Raw genomic sequence first — 22,509 nt, 5'->3', positions numbered from 1 at the left:
AATCATGTTAAACATAGCATAAGCATGATGGCGTTATTATTAAAGCTGAACAACAGACATAAAAAAAGTATTTAAATATGTCCCTCAATAGCCAAGTAGGATATAAATCTACTTTTTGTGTACCAAACACCTTTACAAATTCAGCTAATAACTTGTAAAAGTTGCAGTGCCTTCATCACTGTGCTTCACGCAGTTTGTGCAGATCCAGCAGCCTGCTTGCTGAGAAGTACAGGAGGGGGTGGATACAAGACCAGTCACCCTGCACAAGGAGGGAGAGCACCAGCGACCGGTCTTTATTACAGGAAAAGTTTCACACTGGATTACTACACAGATCTAGAAGAAATATACAAAGCCACTCCAAGATTCAAGTAATAATACACATGACTTTTGTATCTAGACAATATTTGCTTATCCCAGAGTTCAGCTTTAACTTATACATGCAAATCACACAAAAAAACAAACAAATATGAATTGCATGTTGTGGGAGTTCAGCATGATCTACCAAATATCTAGCAATACTAACTTATCTAGTTCACTCTGGTCTACTTTTTACAGCTTTCCAATATGGAAAAAGGTTAATCCACACTGGAACTGACCAGCATATAGAAACCCCTGCATATGGGCTTCTTCTAATACCTCCAGCTAGGCTTCTCTCATGAGTACAAAAAACAAATTTAAGGGTCCAATGGGTGAAGACAAAATTTTACTGGGTGAACTCTTGTGATAAAAATCAAATATGTCCGTAAATCTGACAAGGGACATGATGTTTATGTCCTGCAATGGCCCACTATATAACAAAATGTAAAATGTGGTATTTTCTCAAAATAAAATCTGAATTCAGTAGACAACTGCACTAGTCTTGTACATTGTAAGTACATGGTGAGCCTCTAAATGGACTGTAAATGCTTCGACCCGGACACACGTAATATACTGCACTTAAGCACAGTTTATATACAGGATACGCATGGTTTCCAAACTGAATGTCATTCTATTGTACCTATACAGCCTTCACCATCCGGTCTACGCTGGAACCCTGGTCCACATATACACATATATGTTCCAATGAGATTCTTGCACATCATTTGTTTAGAGTCACAGTCATGAAGACCATCTTCGCATTCATCCTGATCTGTAAAATGGAGAGTGATGTTGGTAATAAAATGTCTCTCATTTATCAATGTAAAAAAATAAAGCTTGTACCAAGCAACCATCAAAGTAATAAAATGCATGTTATGCACTCAATTTATACAACTTAGTCAGACTAAACAAGATTCAGTCATCAGAGGCTGGAATATAAAGTACAAAAAGAAGAGAAGAGCACTTTCTAGGCCCATTTGATTAGCATCCTCAGGCCCCAGACACCTTGTTTCCTGCTTCTTCATTCTAATCTAGCCCAAATGAAGGAATTTAGTTTATAGTTGCCTATGAAGATAACCCTGTTGAATCATTTGTATATAGCACTCACCTTTGCACATTCTCTTGTCTTCCCTGAGCACATAACCAGCTGGACACTTGCATTCATATGCACCATAGGTGTTGACACATCGAAAAGCGCACAACAGAGGGTTCTGAGCACATTCATTAACATCTATTAAAAGAAGGATACATCAATGAGGATAAAATAGAAGAAGACCAATACAAAATTAAAAGAAAAAACATTTAACCCATTTGTTGGCAATGTGCAGCATCCCATTCCATTGAGGACATTTTCTCACTTTCTCTGACAGTAGGATGAGAAATGAAGGAAGCAGTTGTCACTGAGACTAGCCAGTAATATTATTCTAACAGATGTACCACTGTCATTCCTCATTTTTCTGTTTTGCAGCACTCTGTGCCCCCATGGAGAGATTTGTTATCACTTCCTGTCCCGACAGAAAGAGAAGGGAAATCCTTCCAATAGGGACAGACAAATATAATGCATTAAAAATCTGGCTAGTTCCAACTCCTCCTCACTCTGTCCAAAATGAAAAAAAAGTTTTGTTGGGTTCTGAGTCCTAACATGCCTCTACACATTATTTGGGGTGGAGATAGGGGTTACTGTAACAAACCATGGAATGAGATTAGATCAATTTGAGCACATTTTCATTGGTTTTGAATATTTGTGCAAATATGTGACAACAATTATAATGAAATTCTGATTAATGAAACTGACATCCAGCATTTTGTTTTACTTGGTTTATGAAATTTTAAATGACCCATATAATGTGTGTAGTATGGATAACAGAATATATACTTAATGGAATACCTTCACAGGACATCATTGGTCCAGGCTCAAATCCTTCTTCACAAGTGCACTCAAATCCACCAATCACATTTTTGCAAGTTCCATTTCCACAAGGGTTTCCAACAGAGCACTCATCAATATCTGGAACAGAAAGTATGTAAAATCAGTTGTTGTCACAGAAAAAATGGCAGTATTCTGTTCATATTTTACATATACCAGTTTGCTTGTTGGATGAACAGCTAATTCAGATAATTTGTGGTTTATTCAAGGCCTGGGTTATGTGGCTTACAAAGTGTTTTATAATACTTTAGTGCTGGGGTGCTCAACCTTATGAAGAGCGAAGGTCACTTAAGTGTTTTGCTAACTGGTCATGGGCCAAAATGAAATGAAATGATTCCAAATTTCATTTTTTTTTATTTTGAATAGCAAAATGAACATTTTCCCCCTACAGCAACTGAATGCCTGTGGGAGGGAGAAGAGAAGCCAAATTTCAGAGGTTGCAGGAGGAAAATAGAAGGAATTGGCTCCTTTATATGCTGCCCCCACCCCTCCTGTTCAAGTGTAAAACATGGAGGGGGGGTCGCATTGCAACCCCTGACACTACACCAGTGGTTGGGTGGGGGGGTGGCGAAAACACATCTCAACTATATGGTTTTGCTGCCCCCCCAAACCACAAATGTAAATGAGCCTTTACTGTCCTGAGCCCCTATAAGGCTGCTTTCACACTGATTTGCTTTACCTGTACTGTGACTGCAGTGCAGTGCACCAGCGGCTGTCCTGCTGGCAAGTTGCACTTTGCTATAGTATTTATATTATTTGCTATTATATCTTGTGGGTGCTGTGCACTTTTTGAATGCGCACCAAAACTCCTACATTCAATTTGAGGTAGAGGGCCATATCAGAGGGCTCCAATGGCCACATGTGGCCTGCAGGCCACGGGTTGAGCACTCCTACTTTAGTGTAAGCATTGTTTAGTAAACCTTCAGAAATAAAGGGAGCAACAGTATAACACCATGGGTGTACCAGAGTTACGCAGCCATCCCCGATGAACCAGGAGCTGTGTCTCTAAACAGGCTTTGTGAACATGGAGAAAGTTGGTTCATGTTCAGATGTAGCATGGGAATTTAGGTTGAGTATAGATGGTTAGTTTTTTCTTTTTTTCAGCCAGTGGGTAAATGAAAATAAAATAAAAACAACAAATGGAAAGAGAGTTGAAGGGAGGAATCCTCCTTGATGGGACATTGTATTCTGACAGACGGACTCTTCAGTGTCGGAATACATTGATCAGAGGCTGTGGGTAGTTGGCTGCAGCTGCTGATCAAAGAAAGTTTTCCAACGTGTTTGTTCAATTGAAGTCAATCTAATGAATGACGTCTGTCAAACGTGGAGGGCCACACACAGATCGAAATTCAGTCTCTGCTGAACTGGATGAATTTTGATCTGTTTGTACCAGACAACATGTAGGCTCTGGCAATGTGGCAAATGTTTATCAAGGATGGGTGAATCATGGCACAGGTGCTGTCTAACATGGTTGCTTCTTCTTATTTTGAAGCACCACAGTAATATTATCATGTTTACATTTTTCTGTAGTCCTCTGCATATTGTTAGTGCGCTGTGAAACTTGCATTCCCTTGTGTTACCAGGATATCAGAGCAATACACAATATATTGGTATCAAGGGGTCCCTTTAAATTTACTAATTGCAAACACATTTATTAGTATGTTTTATTATAGTAACATTATAACAGACCTATGCATTCATCTCCTGTAAGCGCATATCCAAAGGAGCATTCGCACCGATACGATCCATCTGTGTTGATACACTGGCCATTCTTGCATTTGTCTGGATCGGTACATTCATCCATGTCTACAGAAAAGTGGAAAAGGAAAAGAGCACTGTAAATTCTGCATATGATGTTCCCCTTGCTTGTCTTATTATTGTTCAGTGTTACATCTTACCAATTCGCTCATCATTTGGTCCAACCACCACACCACTTCCAAACGGACAGATCTCTCGGAAAGCCTCTTAAAAAAAAAATACACAAAGCCATTATACTCTGTCATAGATGCTATACTATAACTACATTATAATAAGTTTGATGTAACCCTGCACCACTCCAATGGAGTCATTCTATAATTTAAATTTGGTTCCAACACTTCTATCAACTTTCCCACCAAAGGCACAGCAGCATTGCCCTCGTAAAAGAACAAAACGAATTCCTCTGTGTATAGAACTAACAAAATTATACATGGTTTGTGGTCTTGAAGTCTTCAATTGATCACTAGAATAAAATCTAGTGCAGATTTTTATAGGCAACACATAGAAAGTTTCTACATTTTGGTTTCAGCAACACAGTACCTAAAGCTTGTACAATGAGTGTGTGCTGATTACTGCTGTGAATGCTGTTCTTGCTGATAAGACTCTCTGTTAAGCTGGCCCTACAAATTATAGGTTTTTTTTCCCATTCAGCCTGCTGGCTATAGAGTGCAGATGGACGAATCTCCCACTGCACATACTGTATTTTGACAGCCAGCCCCGCTGAAAATATCTGAACAGCAGCTCTATCTGATTACATGCAACTGCAGTTCAACTGACAACTTTCCACCAGGACTGTGATTTTTCAGTCAAAGGACATGGGGCAGAAGGTTGGTGACAGGGCCACCCACTGATGGAAACTGCACAGTGTATGGCCAGCTTTACAATATGGTTCTCAGCAATACAATGTTTTGCTTTTTACCAGTAAAAAAGTTCTGCTTAATCAGTTGCTTAGTACTGTGCAAACTATATAATATTCTATTAAAAATCATCTTCAATTTAAAACCATACAAGACTACATCGCTTAATGGACATGAGTGATTTAGTCGCTAATATTGGCCTCTTTAGGGTTAAAATGGCAGTGTTCCTTAACATTTGATCAAACGTGAATAGTTCATCTCCTGCAATAACTTGGCGCAGTGTGCGCACGTATTTCTCATGATTTCCCTTGGAATGTGTCCACTTGGATATCACATCATGTACATCTATAAATGTTCTTCCAAGCTCAGCTTTCATGTGCATTTGAAGAGAGCCCTTTGCCAGCTTTTGGTGGGTGGAAAACTGTTTTGTTGTACTGAGTAATTGTTTCCCTGTGGGATTGTCTGGGAATTTCTTCTATTTTGCTTGATTGCACTGTGATATAAATGTGCTCTATGCCATTGTATAATAAATATTTTATACTAACACCCTAGAAATAATAGACTTGAACAAATGGCTTCAGTTCTGTAGATAAATGTGAACGGTTTGTATTGTCATTAGTTACTGTAATGTGCCAGCAGAATGTCTACAAAATACAGCAATACTACCATCTCCTTCCACCGGGCATATTTCACATGGGGATCCCCATCCTGCTTCTCTCATTGCACAGCAACATTCCTGTTTGGAGTGGTTTAGAGTCTTTGGAGAAAGACACTGTCCAGCTTCAAATTTGGTGTAGCATAAACCAAGTCGTAAATCTGTTAAAAGGAGCGAAACATAAGATGCCAAAATATTGCAATCAAAGGGGCACTTCTATCAGAATTTGCATGTGACAATACACTAAAAAATAGGATTTGAATATAGTGATCTAAAAATAATGCTTTAAAAGGTAACTCTGTTTTTTAATATATTAAAAATCTCAGGGGAGCATTATTAAAAAAAAAAGGAAGGTTTTGCTGCAATATTTACCTTCAATCTGGAGCTGTCCCTTGCAGTAATACATTTCACCACTAGATGCCACCAGACGTTCGGGCAGAATCATTGCCACAGTGAAATTAAGCTCATTACTGGACTAGACTTAACTCACACTTCATTATATAAGTGTCATTCACAGCAGCAGTAAGGCACACCTACCACCACCAGCAGAGAAGAGGATGGACCCATGACGTCATCAAATTGCCAGAAAACCCTTGGATTTTGGGGGGTGTTGAAAAAAACAGACTTCTGCATTAAACTGGTCTATAGGAGTTAGTGATATGTTTGATAAACATATATAATCTCCTCTGTGCCAGTCTTTCAGAATAAATATAATTTCCTTTCCCAACATATTCATTAGTCCATGTGACTGCCATTTTGAGAATAACTAGAGTGATTTTACAACAGTACATAACTTCATAATAGTAATAACTTCATATAATAGTACATAACTTATGATAGAGTTTGCTTACAGCTGTCCATATATTGACCTGTACATGTTTGCACCTATACCTAGTGATATTAATTTCCTGCTTGTGTTTATTCCTTGCTTCTGGTTTGTCATTCTATATTATATAAAAATGATAAACAAAAGGGTGACTAATATCAGCAGCCAGGTACCATCTTCAGATGGAACAGGCAAAACTGGTCCCAGTCAATATAATGCTTGGCCACAAAAAAAATATTGCAACAACTAGAAATGGATTGTGTTTGTAGAAACATCATTTAACTTTACTAAAATGTTCAACTTAATCAAAGAAACAAATTAGCATACATGTTTTTGCAACACTATTTTCTGTTGTTGGCAAGGTTTGGTGGACTTGATCACAGTATGGTCATTAATGCTTCCAGAACAGAAATAACTTTTGGGGTTCACAATATTAAGCACAATTTCCATAAAAATTGTTATCCAGGAATGCTTATTATATCACTTGGGGACTCCAACAATGAAATCTCCAAGCCATCATTCCTACAACTGTTACCACCCATCTTTGTATGCTGGGTGTTTACACCCACCTTGGGGTGCTCCCACTGCTTGTATTCCAATTTAGAATCAATACAAAATCCAAGAGAGAAGGTGGTATAATTGTAACAGCAGGATTATAGGCTTGGGAATTCAAGAACAGCGATCCCACCACTGGAGTCCCTTGAAAGATATAGGAAACTACTTGATGATTCAACTCTTTATAGTTAACCAAGAACTGAAATATCAGAAATATGTGAATTGTCCTTTTAAAATTTAAAAAAAAATGGCTAAGGGCTCGTTCACACCATGGTGCAGAGGCGTCAGTTATTCTGTATGCATTCTGCAATGGCAGAATCAATTGTTCTCTATGTGCTCCGTTCACACCACACTAGTATCCCATGCAGGTTTTTTTTGTGCAGGAATCTGCAAGGTATTTAAAATTCATTGAAGCGTGCATGAAAACTGATGTAAACTGAGGTTTTCATGCATGTATGGTGTGAACGAGCCTTAATGGTTTTAAAAATGTCTATAATTCTTAATTACTGTCCATGGCAACTAGGTTTACTAATCTTACTAACTAGAACATAGTCATCATCTTTTCAGCCACTTTCTATCAACAACACAGTCACAACCAATACCTTATAAGAAGTATACCTTTAAAAGAAACTAAAATAGTATTTAAAAGTAGGGATGGGTCTTGCCTATCTGGTCTAGGGGTACAGTAAAAAAAAAAGTCAGGAAGGGAGCATTATGTCAACACTGTGTGTGACTCACTGACACACATTGCGATATAGATGCAGGGTACCAGTATTCCTTGCTCACACTCTTCTGTACCATTTTTCATGCCTCAGAACTAACAACTGACAGGTACTGTAGAGGTGGTACAGGAGTGAACAGAAAATGGATTTGGCTCTTGTTAGATTAGGTTGATTAAGCAGAACCTGTGTCCCCTTATATCAGGTGTCTCTATCAGAGTGCCCCCTTACATCAACTGTCCTCATCAGAGTGCCCCCTTACATCAATTGTCCTCATCAGAATGCCCCCTTACATCAATTGTCCTCATCAGAGTGCCTCCTTGCATCAACTGTCCTCATCAGACTGCCCCCTTACATCAATTGTCCTCATCAAAGTACCTCTTTACATCAACTGTCCTCATCAGACTGCCCCCTTACATCAACTGTCCTCATCAGAGTGCCTCCTTCCATCAACTGTCCTCATCAGACTGCCCCCTTACAACAACTGTCCTCAACAGAGTGCCCTCTTTCATCAACTGTCCTCATCATAGTACCCCATTACATCAACTGTCCTCATCAGAGTGCCCTCTTACATCAATTGTCTACATCAGAGTGCCTCCTTACATCAATTGTCTTCATCAGAGATCCCCCTTACATCAACTGTCCTCATCAGAGTGCCTCCTTACATCAACTGTCCTCATCAGAGTGCCCCCTTACATAAAATGTCTCCATCAGAGTGCCCCCTTACATCAACTGTCCTCATCAGAGTGCCCCCTTACATCAACTGTCCTCATCAGACTGCCCCCTTATATCAATTGTTTTCATCAGAGTGCCCCCTTACATCAACTGTCCTCATCAGAGTGCCTCCTTACATCAACTGTCCTCATCAGAGTGCCTCCTTACATCAACTGTCCTCATCAGAGTGCCTCCTTACATCAACTGTCCTCATCAGAGTGCCCTCTTACATGAAATGTCTCCATCAGAATGCCCCCTTACATCAACTGTCCTCATCAGAGTACCCCCTTGCATCAACAGTCCTCATAAGACTGCCCACTTACATCAATTGTCTTCATCAGAGTGCCCCCTTACATGAACTGTCCACATCAGAATGCCTCCTTACATCAACTGTCCTCATCAGAGTGCCCCCTTACATGAAATGTCTCCATCAGAGTGCCCCATTACATTAACTGTCCTCATCAGAGTGCCCCCTTACATCAATTGTATTCATCAGAGTGCCCCCTTACATCAACTGTCCTCATCAGACTGCCCCCTTACATCAACTGTCCTCAACAGAGTGCCCCCTTACATGAAATGTCTCCATCAGAGTGCCCCATTACATCAACTGTCCTCATCAGAGTGCCCCCTTACATCAATTGTCCTCATCAGAGTGCCCCCTTACATTAACTGTCCTCAACAGAGTGCCCCCTTACATGAAATGTCTCCATCAGAGTCCCCCCTTACACCCATTGGCACCAGCAGACTGGCTCTAAAATCTGTGGGAGGGGTACAGCCCTCGCCAGCACCCCCCTATATCCAGGCCTGCTTGTAAGATGACTGTTTTATGTACGTTGCTCATCTTTGGTATTCCAAGTTAGTAGTGTAAGACTTGGCTGTATTACTCATGACAAAATGACAGAACTGTATGTTGTAGAAAAGGATTGAGTCTCTACCTTGGCATCTCCTTCCTGTTGATGATAGTACAAACCCCTCAGGACACAGACAGGTGAAGCTGCCAGGAACATTGCTACAAGTTCCCAGAGCACAGATTTCTGGCTCTTCAACACATTCATCAATGTCTGCAAAGATAAAGTCAGAGGTCAGATTATTTCATTTAAAGCTCTGGATTTGTACATTTTAATGTCAAAACTAGATCACTGTACCTTCACACTTGTCATCTTTCAGCACATATCCAGGAGGACAGATGCAGCGGTAGGAGCCATCCAGATTTTGACAAGTTCCAGGAGCGCACTTCCCAGGATCAAGTTCACATTCATTGATATCTAGAAAGAACACAGCGATATTATACCAAGATCAGATCAGAAAACTATTAAGAAAGGTACAAAGAGCTAAGCTGCATTTTTATCTAGATCTGTTCATTCAGATGAAGTCATTTAGGATTGCCTCATTGACCAGCCATTTGTGCATTTCAAGTAACATTTTTCATTTTGTCCTCCACTTGGCGGAATTAGCACTACATAAAACACAACATAAATCACTGGCAGGAGATTCCAATCCGCTTGGGTATGTGATTCTTATTTTCATGACAATAATACATTACAGGATATAAATTCAAGTATTCCAAGACATTTCATATATTTGACCTGTAACAGGATACAACATGTCATTCATTTTAAGATAAAAGTTATTTTTAAAGTGAACCTGAAAACATCAGAAGTTGAATCTGTTCATATTTTGCCTTCTCTGGTTTCTTCCCTACAGTTTTTACATGCTGATGAGATTTGGAAATAAAACCTTCCATTTTGATTGCATACCTTATTTTAGATGCAGTGCTGTCATCTGTGCTTCTCTATGCAATGCAGGCAGATCCCGGCTAGTGGGAGGGGTCAACAGGGTGCTGTACATAGCTTCCTGAAAATATATCACAGCACCCTGCCTCAGTACTCCTCTCAAGAACCCTCAGCTCTGATGCAAGCAAGTGAGCTGGCTTATGGGAAGAGTTGTGAAAAAATCAAAATACATTGAGGCTTTGGTGTCAGTCTGGAGGAGTGGACATTTGCAGGTAGACCACCCAAGGTAACGCTCACATGTGATGCTGAGCCTCCATGATTGAAAGAACTGAAATCCAATGAATGAAAGGGGTGGGCCAGGGACACTAAGGCTGGAGAGGAAAGGACTAGATTGTAAGCTCCAAGGAGCAGGGCCCTCCTAACCCTCTTGTATTGAACTGTGTTGTTGCTGTATTGTCTCTGCTGATGCTATATAAATCCTGTATAATAATAATAATAATGCTGGAAGTCTTCTAATCAGGAAATTAAGTGGGCACTTTTTGACTTTCAGCAACTTCTAATGCACAGTGAGCAGACATCTAAACAACGGGCAAGATAGGGTCTTTACATATGCTCACATACCACTTTCTAATATGCAGATGACACATTAAGTGAATGAGGGTGTTCTAGGCAGGGCCGTGGATAAGGGGGTACCACTAGTCCTCCTGTACGGGGCCCAGGCCAGCAGGGGGGGGGGGGCCCAGGCAGCTGAGTGAATCAAATGTGGGCAGGGAGGGTGGCTCCTTTTCCTCTCCCTCCCTCTGGCCTTCAGCTGCTGCAGAGAGAGCCATACAGGGGATCAGTTCCAGTAATTGCCCCTGCAATACCCATCACCCTCCTTGTGCACCATACGTTTTCCTCTGCTGCCCAAGTCCCCCTTTGTGCCCCTGCAGTGCTGCCGGCTTTCCTCTCCCTCCCACCAGCATCTGACAGCACACAGTAGGATCCTTCAGGATGGCGAGTGGTGGAAGGGTCTGGGAAATATGTAACATTTACCAGCCTCTTCTTTTCCTGAATGAACGCAATGAGTGATTGGTAACAATCACTCACTGTGTCCATTCATAACTGAAGCATAGTAAACTGTGTTGGTTTTTTTGGTGGAGGGCAGGTTGGCTGTATGGGGCCTGTGGTATCAGCAGCTTTGGTTCTTGGCCTCACCCACTCCCTCTTACTCAGTTTGGCCCCTCACCATGATGGACAGCCTCAAACAAATAGTAAATTGCAGTAATGCAACTTTAGGAACTGAAATTATTTGCACATTAAAGCTCCCTAAACTTTAGAGTTCCACAATGTAAGTGAGCATACATGCAGGCACCTAGAGACTCCTGGTTCAGGTCTGTGGGGCAATTTATAACATTTCAGTGACTGACCTAAGCAGAAGCATTGACAACCTGCCACTGGATTCTGGAAGAGTGACAAGTCTCAAGAATATTTTCTTTTGCTATTTAGCACTGCGCTCTTTTAACTGGCAATTGCGCGGCTGTGCCCAAACAAAATTTATGTCAGTTTTTCCACACAAATAGAGATATCTTTTTGGTGGTATTTGGTCACCTCTGGGTTTTTTATATATATATATAAATGAAAAAAGATCAAAAATTTGGGGAAAAAATTATATTTTTTACTTTCTACTATAAGACATACCCAATTGAAAAAAAAATCTTCATAAATTTAGGCCAATGTATTCTGCAGCATATCTTTGGTAAAAATCCCAATGAGTGTATATTGATTGGTTTGCGTGAAAGTTATAGCATCTACAAACTATGGTATATATACTGGATTTTTTTTTTTATACTACTATTGGTGGTGATCAGCCCCCTATAGTGGGACTGTGACTGTGTGGTGGGCAATCTGACACTAACTGACACTGAGGTGGGAACTGACTAACTGCCAATGACATCATCAGTGACAATAATGCAGTGATCAGTGGTAATACTATACACTGTCACTGTACTAATGACACTGGCTGTTAAGGGATTACCATCTTGGGTAATCAACACATCTCTCTGTTTCTTCTCGCTGCTTTGCAGCAAGATTGTTCCCTCTGTACAGAGCCATGTGTTGATTGTCAGCACAGAGCTCTGTACTGTGATTAAACACAGCCGATCAGCAGGTCCCGGCCATGAATCATTGTACAATCACAGCGGACGTCGTGGGGGTGATGCGCACCCTGTACCCAGAAAAGGCCAGCGACATACAGGCACGTTGCTGTGCCTTTACAGGGCGCCCATCCACAGTACATTGCGGGTGGGCGGTCCGTAAGAGGTTAACAACTGCAAGGTTGCAATTTGTATTTCTTTTTGTATATCTACACCAATATACTGTAGCTAGGATTGTTCTCTTACCGGTGATCTTTAAGGCAGTATTGCCCAAAAGCAAAACATTTATTATATTGCAGCTTACCAATTCTTAGATGTGATGGCTGCATTAGTTTCCTTTTTTAGGCTTACTTTCTTCTATTTTCACCTGGTGATTCAGCCAGTAAGTCTGTCATTTTTCAACAGAAAAGCTCTCTTGCAGTTACAGCGATGAGACAAACCATTTAACACTGGCAGGGGTGCTTACAATGATCAGCTTTTATTTATTGGCGTAAAGCCTTTATCCCAAAAGGAACTGTTGCTGTTTGGTTATAAAGTATTAGCTGGAGTTCAGTTTCAATTTGTTACTGTATTAAAATCTGCTAGTACTTTTAAGACTCCCTTCCCCCAGACTGACAATGCTGCTGTCCAAATCTGTCCCCTGTGCTCCTTCAACCAGAGTGGTGTCTGTATAATACAGGAAATGTGTTACTGGCCAAATCACCAGGTGAAAACAGAGGGAAAAGGCCTAAAAAAAGAAAGTTAATGCAGCCACCATATCTAATGATCGGTAAACTGCAATATATTACATTTTTGGTTTTGGGGTTTAATACTGCTTTAAACAATATTGAAAAACAAACCTGCAGCAGCCTAAGATATTGGCAATGATTTTTAGGCACTTTTTTTTTTTTATTTGTATTTCCCACTGAATCTTCTATCAGCACACAGCCGTGCTTTGCCGGCACCCATTTTCAGTAAGGGCAGCTGAAGCCTGCAACCGTTGTCTCCCGAGATCTGAATTAACTGCCCGTCCTTGCCATCTAAATCACATGCCTGAGCGCTAAGGACTAGAAGTCAGCACTAGAGTGAATAATGTTGGCAGCTAGCAATGCAGGTCAATATACATAGACCTCTCACATTATATACTTTAATAGGGTGCAACTCCAAAATATAATGTGAAAACAATCAATAAAGGTAGTGTCCCCTGAAGATGTGTTATTGCATGAAACACGTTGGGGCGGAGCCACGTGCTAATGTGTTGCCACTTCTGTTTCCAGAACCGGTGGCCATCTTACTTGGGAGTCAATCTGTTTAAAGCGGAGCTCCACCCAAAAGGGGAAGTTCCGCTTTAATGCTTTGTTCCCCCGCTCCTCATTAAGGATTGGCACCTTTGGGGAGCAGGTAACTGAATTTGACAGGTACCCACTCCCACTTCTGCCGCAATCGCCTAGGCGATCGGAAGTGGAAGTTGTCCTTCCCCCCTCCCTCCCCGTAGTCTTCTGGGACACGTGACAGGTCCCAGAAGACTATGGGGCCATTCACAAAGCACAGTGCTTCTCACGCATACGCAGTGGGCACCCGGCTGTGAAGCCGCAAGCTGTCACAGCCGGGTGCCCACACTGTAGATGCCGGCACCAGGGAGAGAAGACAGCCGGTGAAACCAGCGGTGGTGAGGACACCCCTGGACCGAGGGACAGGTAAGTGGCTGTATTTTAAAAGTCAGCAGCTACAGTTTTTGTAGCTGCTGACTTTTTTTTTTTTTTTTTTTTTAAGGTGGAACTCTGCTTTAAGTGTGGATGGTTTTCTGAAGAGGAGGTTCACTCTGCTCCTATAAATGAAGTCCTACAGAAGTTGTTGGCTTCAAGCTTTACATGCATTGTTTGCTGCTTACATACATGCAGCTTAGGAGTCGGTGAGTGTGCATTGATGGTGACTGAATACCACAGTGGTGTCATTATTCTTTATTTCAGTGGAAGGAATATACAAACACGTGGATTTAATTAGTGGACTTTATTTTATTACATTATATGACATTTGCTCTTAAAGGGACACTTTCTTACATATTCACTTGAGGTTCATGGTGAATACTTTTTTTGTGATTTCTCTTTTCTATTCACTTGTTGATTGTTTTCACATTATATTTTGGAGCTGCACCCTATAAAAAGTATATAGTTTGTGTTCAAGTTGCTATAGCAATGGCAGCACAAGTGGAAGTTCGCTCCTGCAGCTATAGCAACTTGGAAACAACAGGGAAGCTGTTGCCCGCCCTCTTCTCTGCCCGCCTGCTCTGCCATTTGTTACCTCGCCCAAAGATTTGTGGGATTTGTGACGCTGATATCCCAGAAGTCAATGGGAGCGCAGCCTATGCCATTTGCCTAGGCGAGCAAAAGCAGGACGAAGAGAAGATTCAAAATAAGGTATTGAAAGACCAGAAATATTTTTTTTATATCCAATAATGTTACAGGAGGGGGAAAGAATTACAAAAAGAGGAACCTTCAAAATCACTTTAAGTAAAATGCTAACCTTACCTAGACATGTTCTTCCATCGGATGTCATTTCATAGCCTTCATTACAGATGCATTGGAAGGATCCGATAACATTGACACACTGCCCATTTCTACATAACTGACCATTGAGCGTGGTACATTCATCGATATCTGTAGGAAAACAAAAGAAGTCAGAAGAGATATATTAAAAAAAAAAAAAAAACCAGAAAAAAAAAACAGTCTGTTAAAATGTGCCAGCAGCTTTTCATATAGATTTTATTATGACATATAATGTAGCACCCAGCAAAGTGTTATCATACCATTAAATCATGCAATATTTAATGAAAACCTACATGGTGTGAAAAGCAAACTGTCTGTGTTTTATTCCACTCTGTGGGTAACTGCTACATTTTTATAAAATCAGAAGCCGACCTACAAATGTGTTCTGGCTGCAACCATAAAAGTGGCGCACTAGTCTACAAAACTGTAACGCCAATTTGTCATAGTCATTTTGTCATTAGAATAACATTATCCAAAAACAATAGAATGGGTCATTTTCTTTTACCCAATTAATATCTGGATGATCTTCAAAGAAAAAATAGTGTGCTGAACTCTGTGTAGGCGAAAAGAAATATTTGCTAGACTGGGGGAAAGAAGGGAGCTCTTCCTGTGAGGACCACGGAGATCGCTCTGCCTCTGTGCTGACTTTTTAACCATTGAAGTACAGTTGTCGGCAGAAATATCTCGACAGTGATGTTTTGTGCAGGATGTGTGTATATAGATAGTGTATATAATATAGACATGTTTTATTTGATGTTATGGCTATAAATGACATATTCAGTTATGGTGAGGAGTAACTTGTAGCCTAGTGTGATAGAGTAGCCTTTACACCCCACATGGAAGAAAAATATATTTGAAATACTACAATTTTGGCCATATTCAATATATTTCAAAATATATTTCAATAAACAGATATATATATATATATATATAGATATATATATATATATATATACTGCATGTTGAAATGCGTTTTTATTACAAAATATATGAGCAATATTTTTAAAAAGTACATTTCAAACATACTGTATGTCTTTAAAAATACAAATCTACATTTTTGGAATGCATGTACAGATATTTTTAAAATACTGTATATGTTAAAATTACTTTTTTATATTTAAAAAAAAAAAAATCTGAAGAATATATTTAAAATATATATTTTATAAATATATATATATTTTAAATATATTCTTCAGATTTTTTTTAACATATAAAAAAGTCATTTTAACTTATATTTTTACATATATTTGTAAATGCATTCCTAAAATGTAGATTTGTATTTTTGAAGCCACAAAGTATATTTAAAATGTATTTTTTAAAATATTTTTCATATATTTTGTAATAAAAACACATTTCAATATATATATATTTATTGAAATATATTTTGAAATATATTGAATATGGCCAAAATTGTAGCATTTCAAATATATGCCAATATGTTTGTGAAAAATATTTTTAAAATATATTTCAAATATATTTTTCTTCCATATGGGATAGATAGAGATAGCACATATAGATAGAGATGGCACATATTCCCACTTGGGACACAGACGGCAGTAAAAGCTGGCAGACGTTCTGACACTTCCCTATGCTGCCAAATACTGCTGAACAACTAAACTTAGCTTTAACCCGTAAACGAATTGCTATCACTTAATATGCCTTACTCTGTTGCATATTCAACTCACCCAGAATCAGGAGCTTCTATGCCAACAGAAGGGAACATTTGCACTGAAAGAATGCAGCGCCAAGATTCCATCACCCAGATAAACTGGGCTGACACCAGTCATAATTACTTGTTCGTTCCTTACCTATACAATCGTTGTTGTGTGACAGGATAAACCCATCGAAACAGCGGCAGTTGTAAGATCCAATTGTATTCCTACATGTTCCATTGCCACAAGGATCTCTTTCACATTCATTAACATCTATAAAGGGAAAAGAAACAGTAAGACTCAGTATGAAATCTGTGTTCAGATGCTGTATCCATTTCTATTCTTTAATTGCACAATATACATGATATTTTTTATAAAAGAGATGTTTTGGATACATTCTGTGTCTCGAGAACTATGCACTGTGAGTGTCTGTATTGATTTATTAAGCTGGGACTCTGGAGACCTCCACAGAAGGTTGGGACCCCCTCTACCTTTCAATGTTTGATGGACTTTTTGCTGAGCAATGCTGTAACTCATGACAGCTTGTGTGATTAAAGGGCCTATAAACGTCATCGCTAACCAGCAAAGTGCATTCTTTTAGTAGTGTAATTTTATCTTTACTATTATTTGAAAAAGAAGTCTTAATGCTGAAGATTTAGGTATGCATATTTTTGTACAGTTACATTTCCCCAGCTTGGACTAATGTAAGTATGCATGTGTTAAACCTAGCTGATCCATGTGGAAGCCAGAAATCACAGTAGTGGGCATCACTACTACAGTGACTGGTGCTAGCTTCTTGTGTCGATCGGCTGCCCTGCTGTTTAGTGAACACAGAAGGTTACTTGCTTGGCATAGACATCATTCAGAGAATAATTTTCATTTGCAAAGGTGGAGATTGTGATGTCACTAAGCAGCAGCAGAGTCGCTCGGCAGTAGTGCCTTCCACAGCGATCTCCAGCTTCTATAGGAATCAGCCAGGTATGGGACATGCATACTTACACTAGTCCTATCTGGATCAGTGCAGCAGAGTCGCTCAGCAGTGGTGCCTTCTACAGCGATCCCCAGCTTCTATAGGAATCAGCCAGGTATGGGACATGCATACTTACACTAGTCCTATCTGGATCAGTGCAGGAGAGTCGCTCAGCAGTGGTGCCTTCTACAGCAATCCCCAGCTTCTATAGGAATCAGCCAGGTATGGGACATGCATACTTACACTAGTCCTATCTGGATCAATGCAGGAGAGTCAGTCGGCAGTGGTGCCTTCTACAGCGATCCCCAGCTTCTATCGGAATCAGCCAGGTATGGGACATGCATACTTACACTAGTCCTATCTGGATCAATGCAGGAGAGTCAGTCGGCAGTGGTGCCTTCTACAGCGATCTGCAGCTTCTACAGGAATCAGCCAGGTATGGGACATGCATACTTACACTAGTCCTATCTGGATCAGTGCAGGAGAGTCGCTCGGCAGTGGTGCCTTCTACAGCGATCTCCAGCTTCTATGGGAATCAGCCAGGTATGGGACATGCATACTTACACTAGTCCTATCTGGATCAATGCAACATACAAAAAATATGCATACCTAAACTTCAGCTTTAACACAAAATTGAAACATTAGACATGGATGAAGCTGGTATCCAAGAAAGGTCATTTCCTTCACACATATGGTACATTCACTGAGACAGACTGAGAAAAAAATGTAACACATTTGGATGCTCAGCAGTTGTTACAAAGATATGCTGATCTCTATCATTTCATTAGTGATCTTCCAATGTACAGCCAACTTTTTTGTGATCTTTACTGAGATGTGAAATGTTTTGAATGTTCTGGTTTTCATGACAGCTATAAAAACCAATAAAAGTACTTATCCTGCAGTACTGTTTAGCTTGTCATTGCTTTTACTAAATTGATAATGATCACTTGGAATATGCATGAAAGCATAACAATCAGCCAAGCTTTTTGGTACCCACCCAGACACATAGTCTGATCATCATTGGTCTTAAATCCGTTGTGGCACACACAGTAATATCCCCCAACCTTATCATGGCACTCTCCATGGCTGCAGACATTTGGAATTTCCAGACACTCATTGCGGTCTGTAAGAGACAAAAGAAAAATGGTGAGACAAACACATCTGTTCCGATTACATTACATGTAGATACACAAATAGCAGGCAAACTAGTAACATTTTATGTCGCTGTTTATCTAGGTGTAAAGAATATGAATAGAGACAATGAAATGTTAAACAGGCGTACATGATTTGTCAAAGAATGTCATCTTTCCTTCTTCCAAACAAATCTGATTCCCCCCAATCACTTTGTGTAAATATGCTCAGTTCTTCAATAATGAAACCAGAAATGTGGATCATGAGAATAAACATGTTGCTAATTTTTGTTTAATGATATCTTCATGTCTTTGTTGTGATCAACAAGAATAATGAAGCGTTCCAGGGACCAGATGTGTGTTTTGTTTTTGGAGGTTTTTTTTATAAGAGGTTTAGGAAAACCAGACAAAGAGCATTGGCAAAGAGCTCGGTTTAACTACTGGATCATGTTCCTTTACATTGGGACAAAAAAATCTTAAAGACAGTAACAAATATTATATTTTCCTCCTACCTTAAAAACAATATCTGGATTGCTAGGCAACTAGGGTTTCTTCACATGAACGTCTGAGCAACAAAGATTTGGGTGTATTTCTCCTACCCAGAAAGCCTACCCGGAGGTGCTGCATTACCTGCCCATAGACTTAAATGGCTGTGTGTGGCTGTACTCTGGTATACACCTGCACTCACGTAAACATGAGTACAACATGAAGCGGTATGCAAAAAACAGAAAAGTTTACATTTTTTGCATATGCCCGTAAGCTACCGTATACTTGTGTTTACCTGAGCACCAGTGTGTATCCAACAACAACTGAGAACAGCCATTCATGTCTATGAAAATACGCCGGAATGTATGCTGCATAGGCTCAGACACCCATGTGCAAGAGGCCCTATTGGTGCACATTGAGTCATCTGCTCCTATCAATTCAATTGAGTTGATTCCTTTAAACAGAGAAAAGAAAATCAGCTCAAAAGAAAGTTGCAGACCATAGCAACCAAACAGAACTTTTGTTTAATTTTTGCAAAAAATGAAAGGTGACTCCTGCTACGATAAACAACTGCCTATTTTCTTTCCTTGAGATTTAATGAAGCAGCCCTGCTAGAGGTAATTTATTAGGTGATGATAAGAAATAATAATGCAAATGCCATACCTGTAGGCCTTTCCTGTCCCATGAACCCTGCCGGAATACTCCCAATGTTTACAGTTCTATGTCATAAATTATTTCCAAGACACTGCAGTCACTAAATAACAAGCATATCATACTTACCTGCTCTGTGTAATAGTATTACACAGAGCAGGCCCAATCCTCCCCTTCTTGGGCTCCCCATTAGCGCTCCTGGCACCTCCCTCCTGCTAAGTGTCCCCACAACAGGCAGCTTGCTATGGGTACGCCCAAGCAGACTTGCACCTGAACCGCTGCTCTCCATGTCCATTCACACACAGAGCCATGGCTTGGCCCCACCCCCTTTCTCTCATTGGCTAACTATTTTGATTGACAGCAACAGGAGCCAATGGATCTCGCTGCTGTCTCAGCCAATGAGGAGGGAAAGTCCCCAGAAAGCCGAGTCTCTTGTGCATATTGCTGGATTGCGATAGGTAAGTATTGGGGGGTCTGGGGTGGCTGCTGCACACAGGTTTTTTTATCTTCATGCATAAACAAAAAATTATATTACAACACTCAAAAGTGTGAATGAATAAAATAAATAGTGTCCATCTTAATGTCCAAATGAACCTTCATATGGGTACCAAAAGGAAAGAGGATGTCCTCATAGTGTAATACTGCCTTTATTATAAAAATGTGTGACGTATTGCACTTACAATTGCCATAAAACAGTAAGGTTAAGCCTGCCATGCACACCAGGACAGTCTCGGAGTTGATCGCTGGTCACGTGTGTTCCATGGACAGGATGTGACAGAACACCCAGTTTCCGGTGATGTCACATCCTGTCCGTGGAATGCACGCGATCAGCGGAGCTCCGAGAATGTCCTGGCGTGCACGGCAGGTTTAAGCTTTTTGTATTATTTTAATTGTAAGTGCAATAAGTTACACATTTTTATAATAAAGGCAGTATTACACTATGAGGGCATCCTCTCTCCTTTTGGTACCCAGGAGTTTAAAGGAGATCTATTGTTAAAAACATGGCTGAATGGAAGGACTGACAAGCAGCAGGACATCAGAAGGAAAGAGACATTCACCACCAGATAAAGCATTATCTAACTCCATTGTGAAAGCAAAGGGTCCACCAAATCTGGTGAGTGCGGTCACTAAGGGGGTCACTACAAGAAAAGCACCTTTTAAGAGCACTTTTAAAGAGCACCTGTCACTTTATCATGTGGTTTGAGCACGGATTCCTTTCAGAAGAACAAGCATGCAAATTATGAACTGAAGTCACTTGAAGATTAATTTAGTCATTTGGATGGACACTATTAATTTTAGTTATTCACACTGTTGAGTGCTGTATATAATCTACAGTTTAGTACTAGTGTAACACACTGGAACAGCAGCACCAGTTATCACTGTATATTTCTCTTTTTTTGTTGGTGTAGCACTATAGCACAGTTTATACTTTGGCTATATTTGGTTACTTCACTCATAGAATGCATGAAGGTAGAAAAAAACCCTGAGTCTTTACAACCACTTTAAGTAGAAGATGTTTTGAGTCGTATTCCATGTAGTCTTAGCAAAACAAAACTTAACACAAACCTAAAGCCAATCTATACTAGTCAGCACCGTTTACTTACATTACAAAAATGAATCTCATAAGAGTATTATATATTCCTGCAATGTTTGCAATGTGCCAAGAACCAGCCAGGTTTGTTTCACTTAACAGCTATCAAGTGAATGTGTAGAGAATGGCAGGAAAGTGTATGGACTGCCAATGCGATCCGTGATATTGTTCTTTACATCTGATAATTCATCCGCTTTCCTGTTCCAGTAAGCTGCTTACAATAGTGGTTGAGAGAAGCTTTAAACATCTTTATACAACCACCTCACTGTATTCCTGACCAAGTTTATAACAACACCCAATACACAAAAGGTTTTCACAATAGTACTGGAGAAAGGGCAGAAACAACAGGCTTGCCCCTACAGAGAGATGATGGCTGGAAAAATACAGTTTCCTTTTACAGATCTAGAGTGAAATGAAGTACATCTTTTAAGCAACATAGATCAGTTTTCCTTCGTGTTGATAGCAGAGCAATTCTTACTGCACTGTGAGTTCTTCGGCCTCGCTATTCCTGAGCCTAGACACCTGGGAAAGAAGCCCAATGATTCCCTTAGCTATCTGGTATTGGTGATAAAAAATGGAGTTCTAGCCAGGTGAATGAAGATTAGAGCCAAAAATACTTTTTTTCAGTTGGGCTTGTTCTTAAGATGTGGAAGACCAATGAATATTTTCAATAATAAATCAAACGCCATTGGTAATTCATTTTAGACTGTAGAAATATCCAGAGACTGCTACCTAATAGGAAACATATCATTTGGCAAAATCAATGCCTACTTGGCATAATCCTGTGTCACTAAGGAAAAGTGTACATCATTACTTTAAATCTTGCTGTCAACTGAAAAACGCAGCTATCTGCAGCATGATCCTAAACTCACTACTATATAGGCAAGATGTTTGAACAGCATTATAGAAACCAATGTTAGTATCTGACTATAGAGTAGCAGCTCAAGATTGCTGAAAGTGAAAGCTTCCTTTAAAATAGGTGTGTTGCTGTCAGTGCTATATGTGCTATAAAGCATGTGCTATAAAGCATGTGCCATGGGCATGTGTCTCGAAAGGGATGAGAGAGATGCTCACTTCTTGATACAAACTCAACAATTGGGGGGGGGGGGGGCGGCAGTGTCTAGATCCTTCAAGAAGAATCACAAGATTCACTGTAATCATGTACAATTTTTGCACAGTTTACTGTCTTTCGGACTTTAGGGGGGCCGGTCTGTGGCCATTGGGAGTTGAAATTGTCTTGGTGTCAGTGGGAGTAAACAATGCATCTT

General features: G+C 40.0%; 1 protein-coding gene across 1 annotated transcript in view; it reads right to left on the bottom strand.

Moving 5' to 3' along the window:
* The window catches only part of FBN1 (fibrillin 1), a 374,110-nt gene that overhangs the window by 29,269 nt on the left and 322,332 nt on the right, over positions 1 to 22,509 (bottom strand). The window contains exons 45-55 of the mRNA XM_089670326.1: positions 18,381 to 18,506; positions 16,570 to 16,686; positions 14,744 to 14,872; positions 9,514 to 9,633; positions 9,304 to 9,429; positions 5,566 to 5,715; positions 4,183 to 4,248; positions 3,974 to 4,090; positions 2,246 to 2,365; positions 1,466 to 1,588; positions 998 to 1,129 (exon numbers count right to left, since the gene is read on the bottom strand). Of these exons, the coding sequence (XP_089526452.1) occupies positions 998 to 1,129; positions 1,466 to 1,588; positions 2,246 to 2,365; positions 3,974 to 4,090; positions 4,183 to 4,248; positions 5,566 to 5,715; positions 9,304 to 9,429; positions 9,514 to 9,633; positions 14,744 to 14,872; positions 16,570 to 16,686; positions 18,381 to 18,506 (1,326 nt within the window). The remainder of the gene's footprint in view (positions 1 to 997; positions 1,130 to 1,465; positions 1,589 to 2,245; positions 2,366 to 3,973; positions 4,091 to 4,182; positions 4,249 to 5,565; positions 5,716 to 9,303; positions 9,430 to 9,513; positions 9,634 to 14,743; positions 14,873 to 16,569; positions 16,687 to 18,380; positions 18,507 to 22,509) is intronic.

Source organism: Staurois parvus, unplaced genomic scaffold (assembly GCF_062004578.1).
Source record: "Staurois parvus isolate SC_StPar_1 unplaced genomic scaffold, SC_StPar_1.0 ptg000089l, whole genome shotgun sequence".
NCBI classification, from domain to species: Eukaryota; Metazoa; Chordata; class Amphibia; order Anura; family Ranidae; genus Staurois; species Staurois parvus.
Note: the sequence above shows the minus strand (reverse complement) of the source record. Positions and strands in the feature narration are given on the sequence as shown.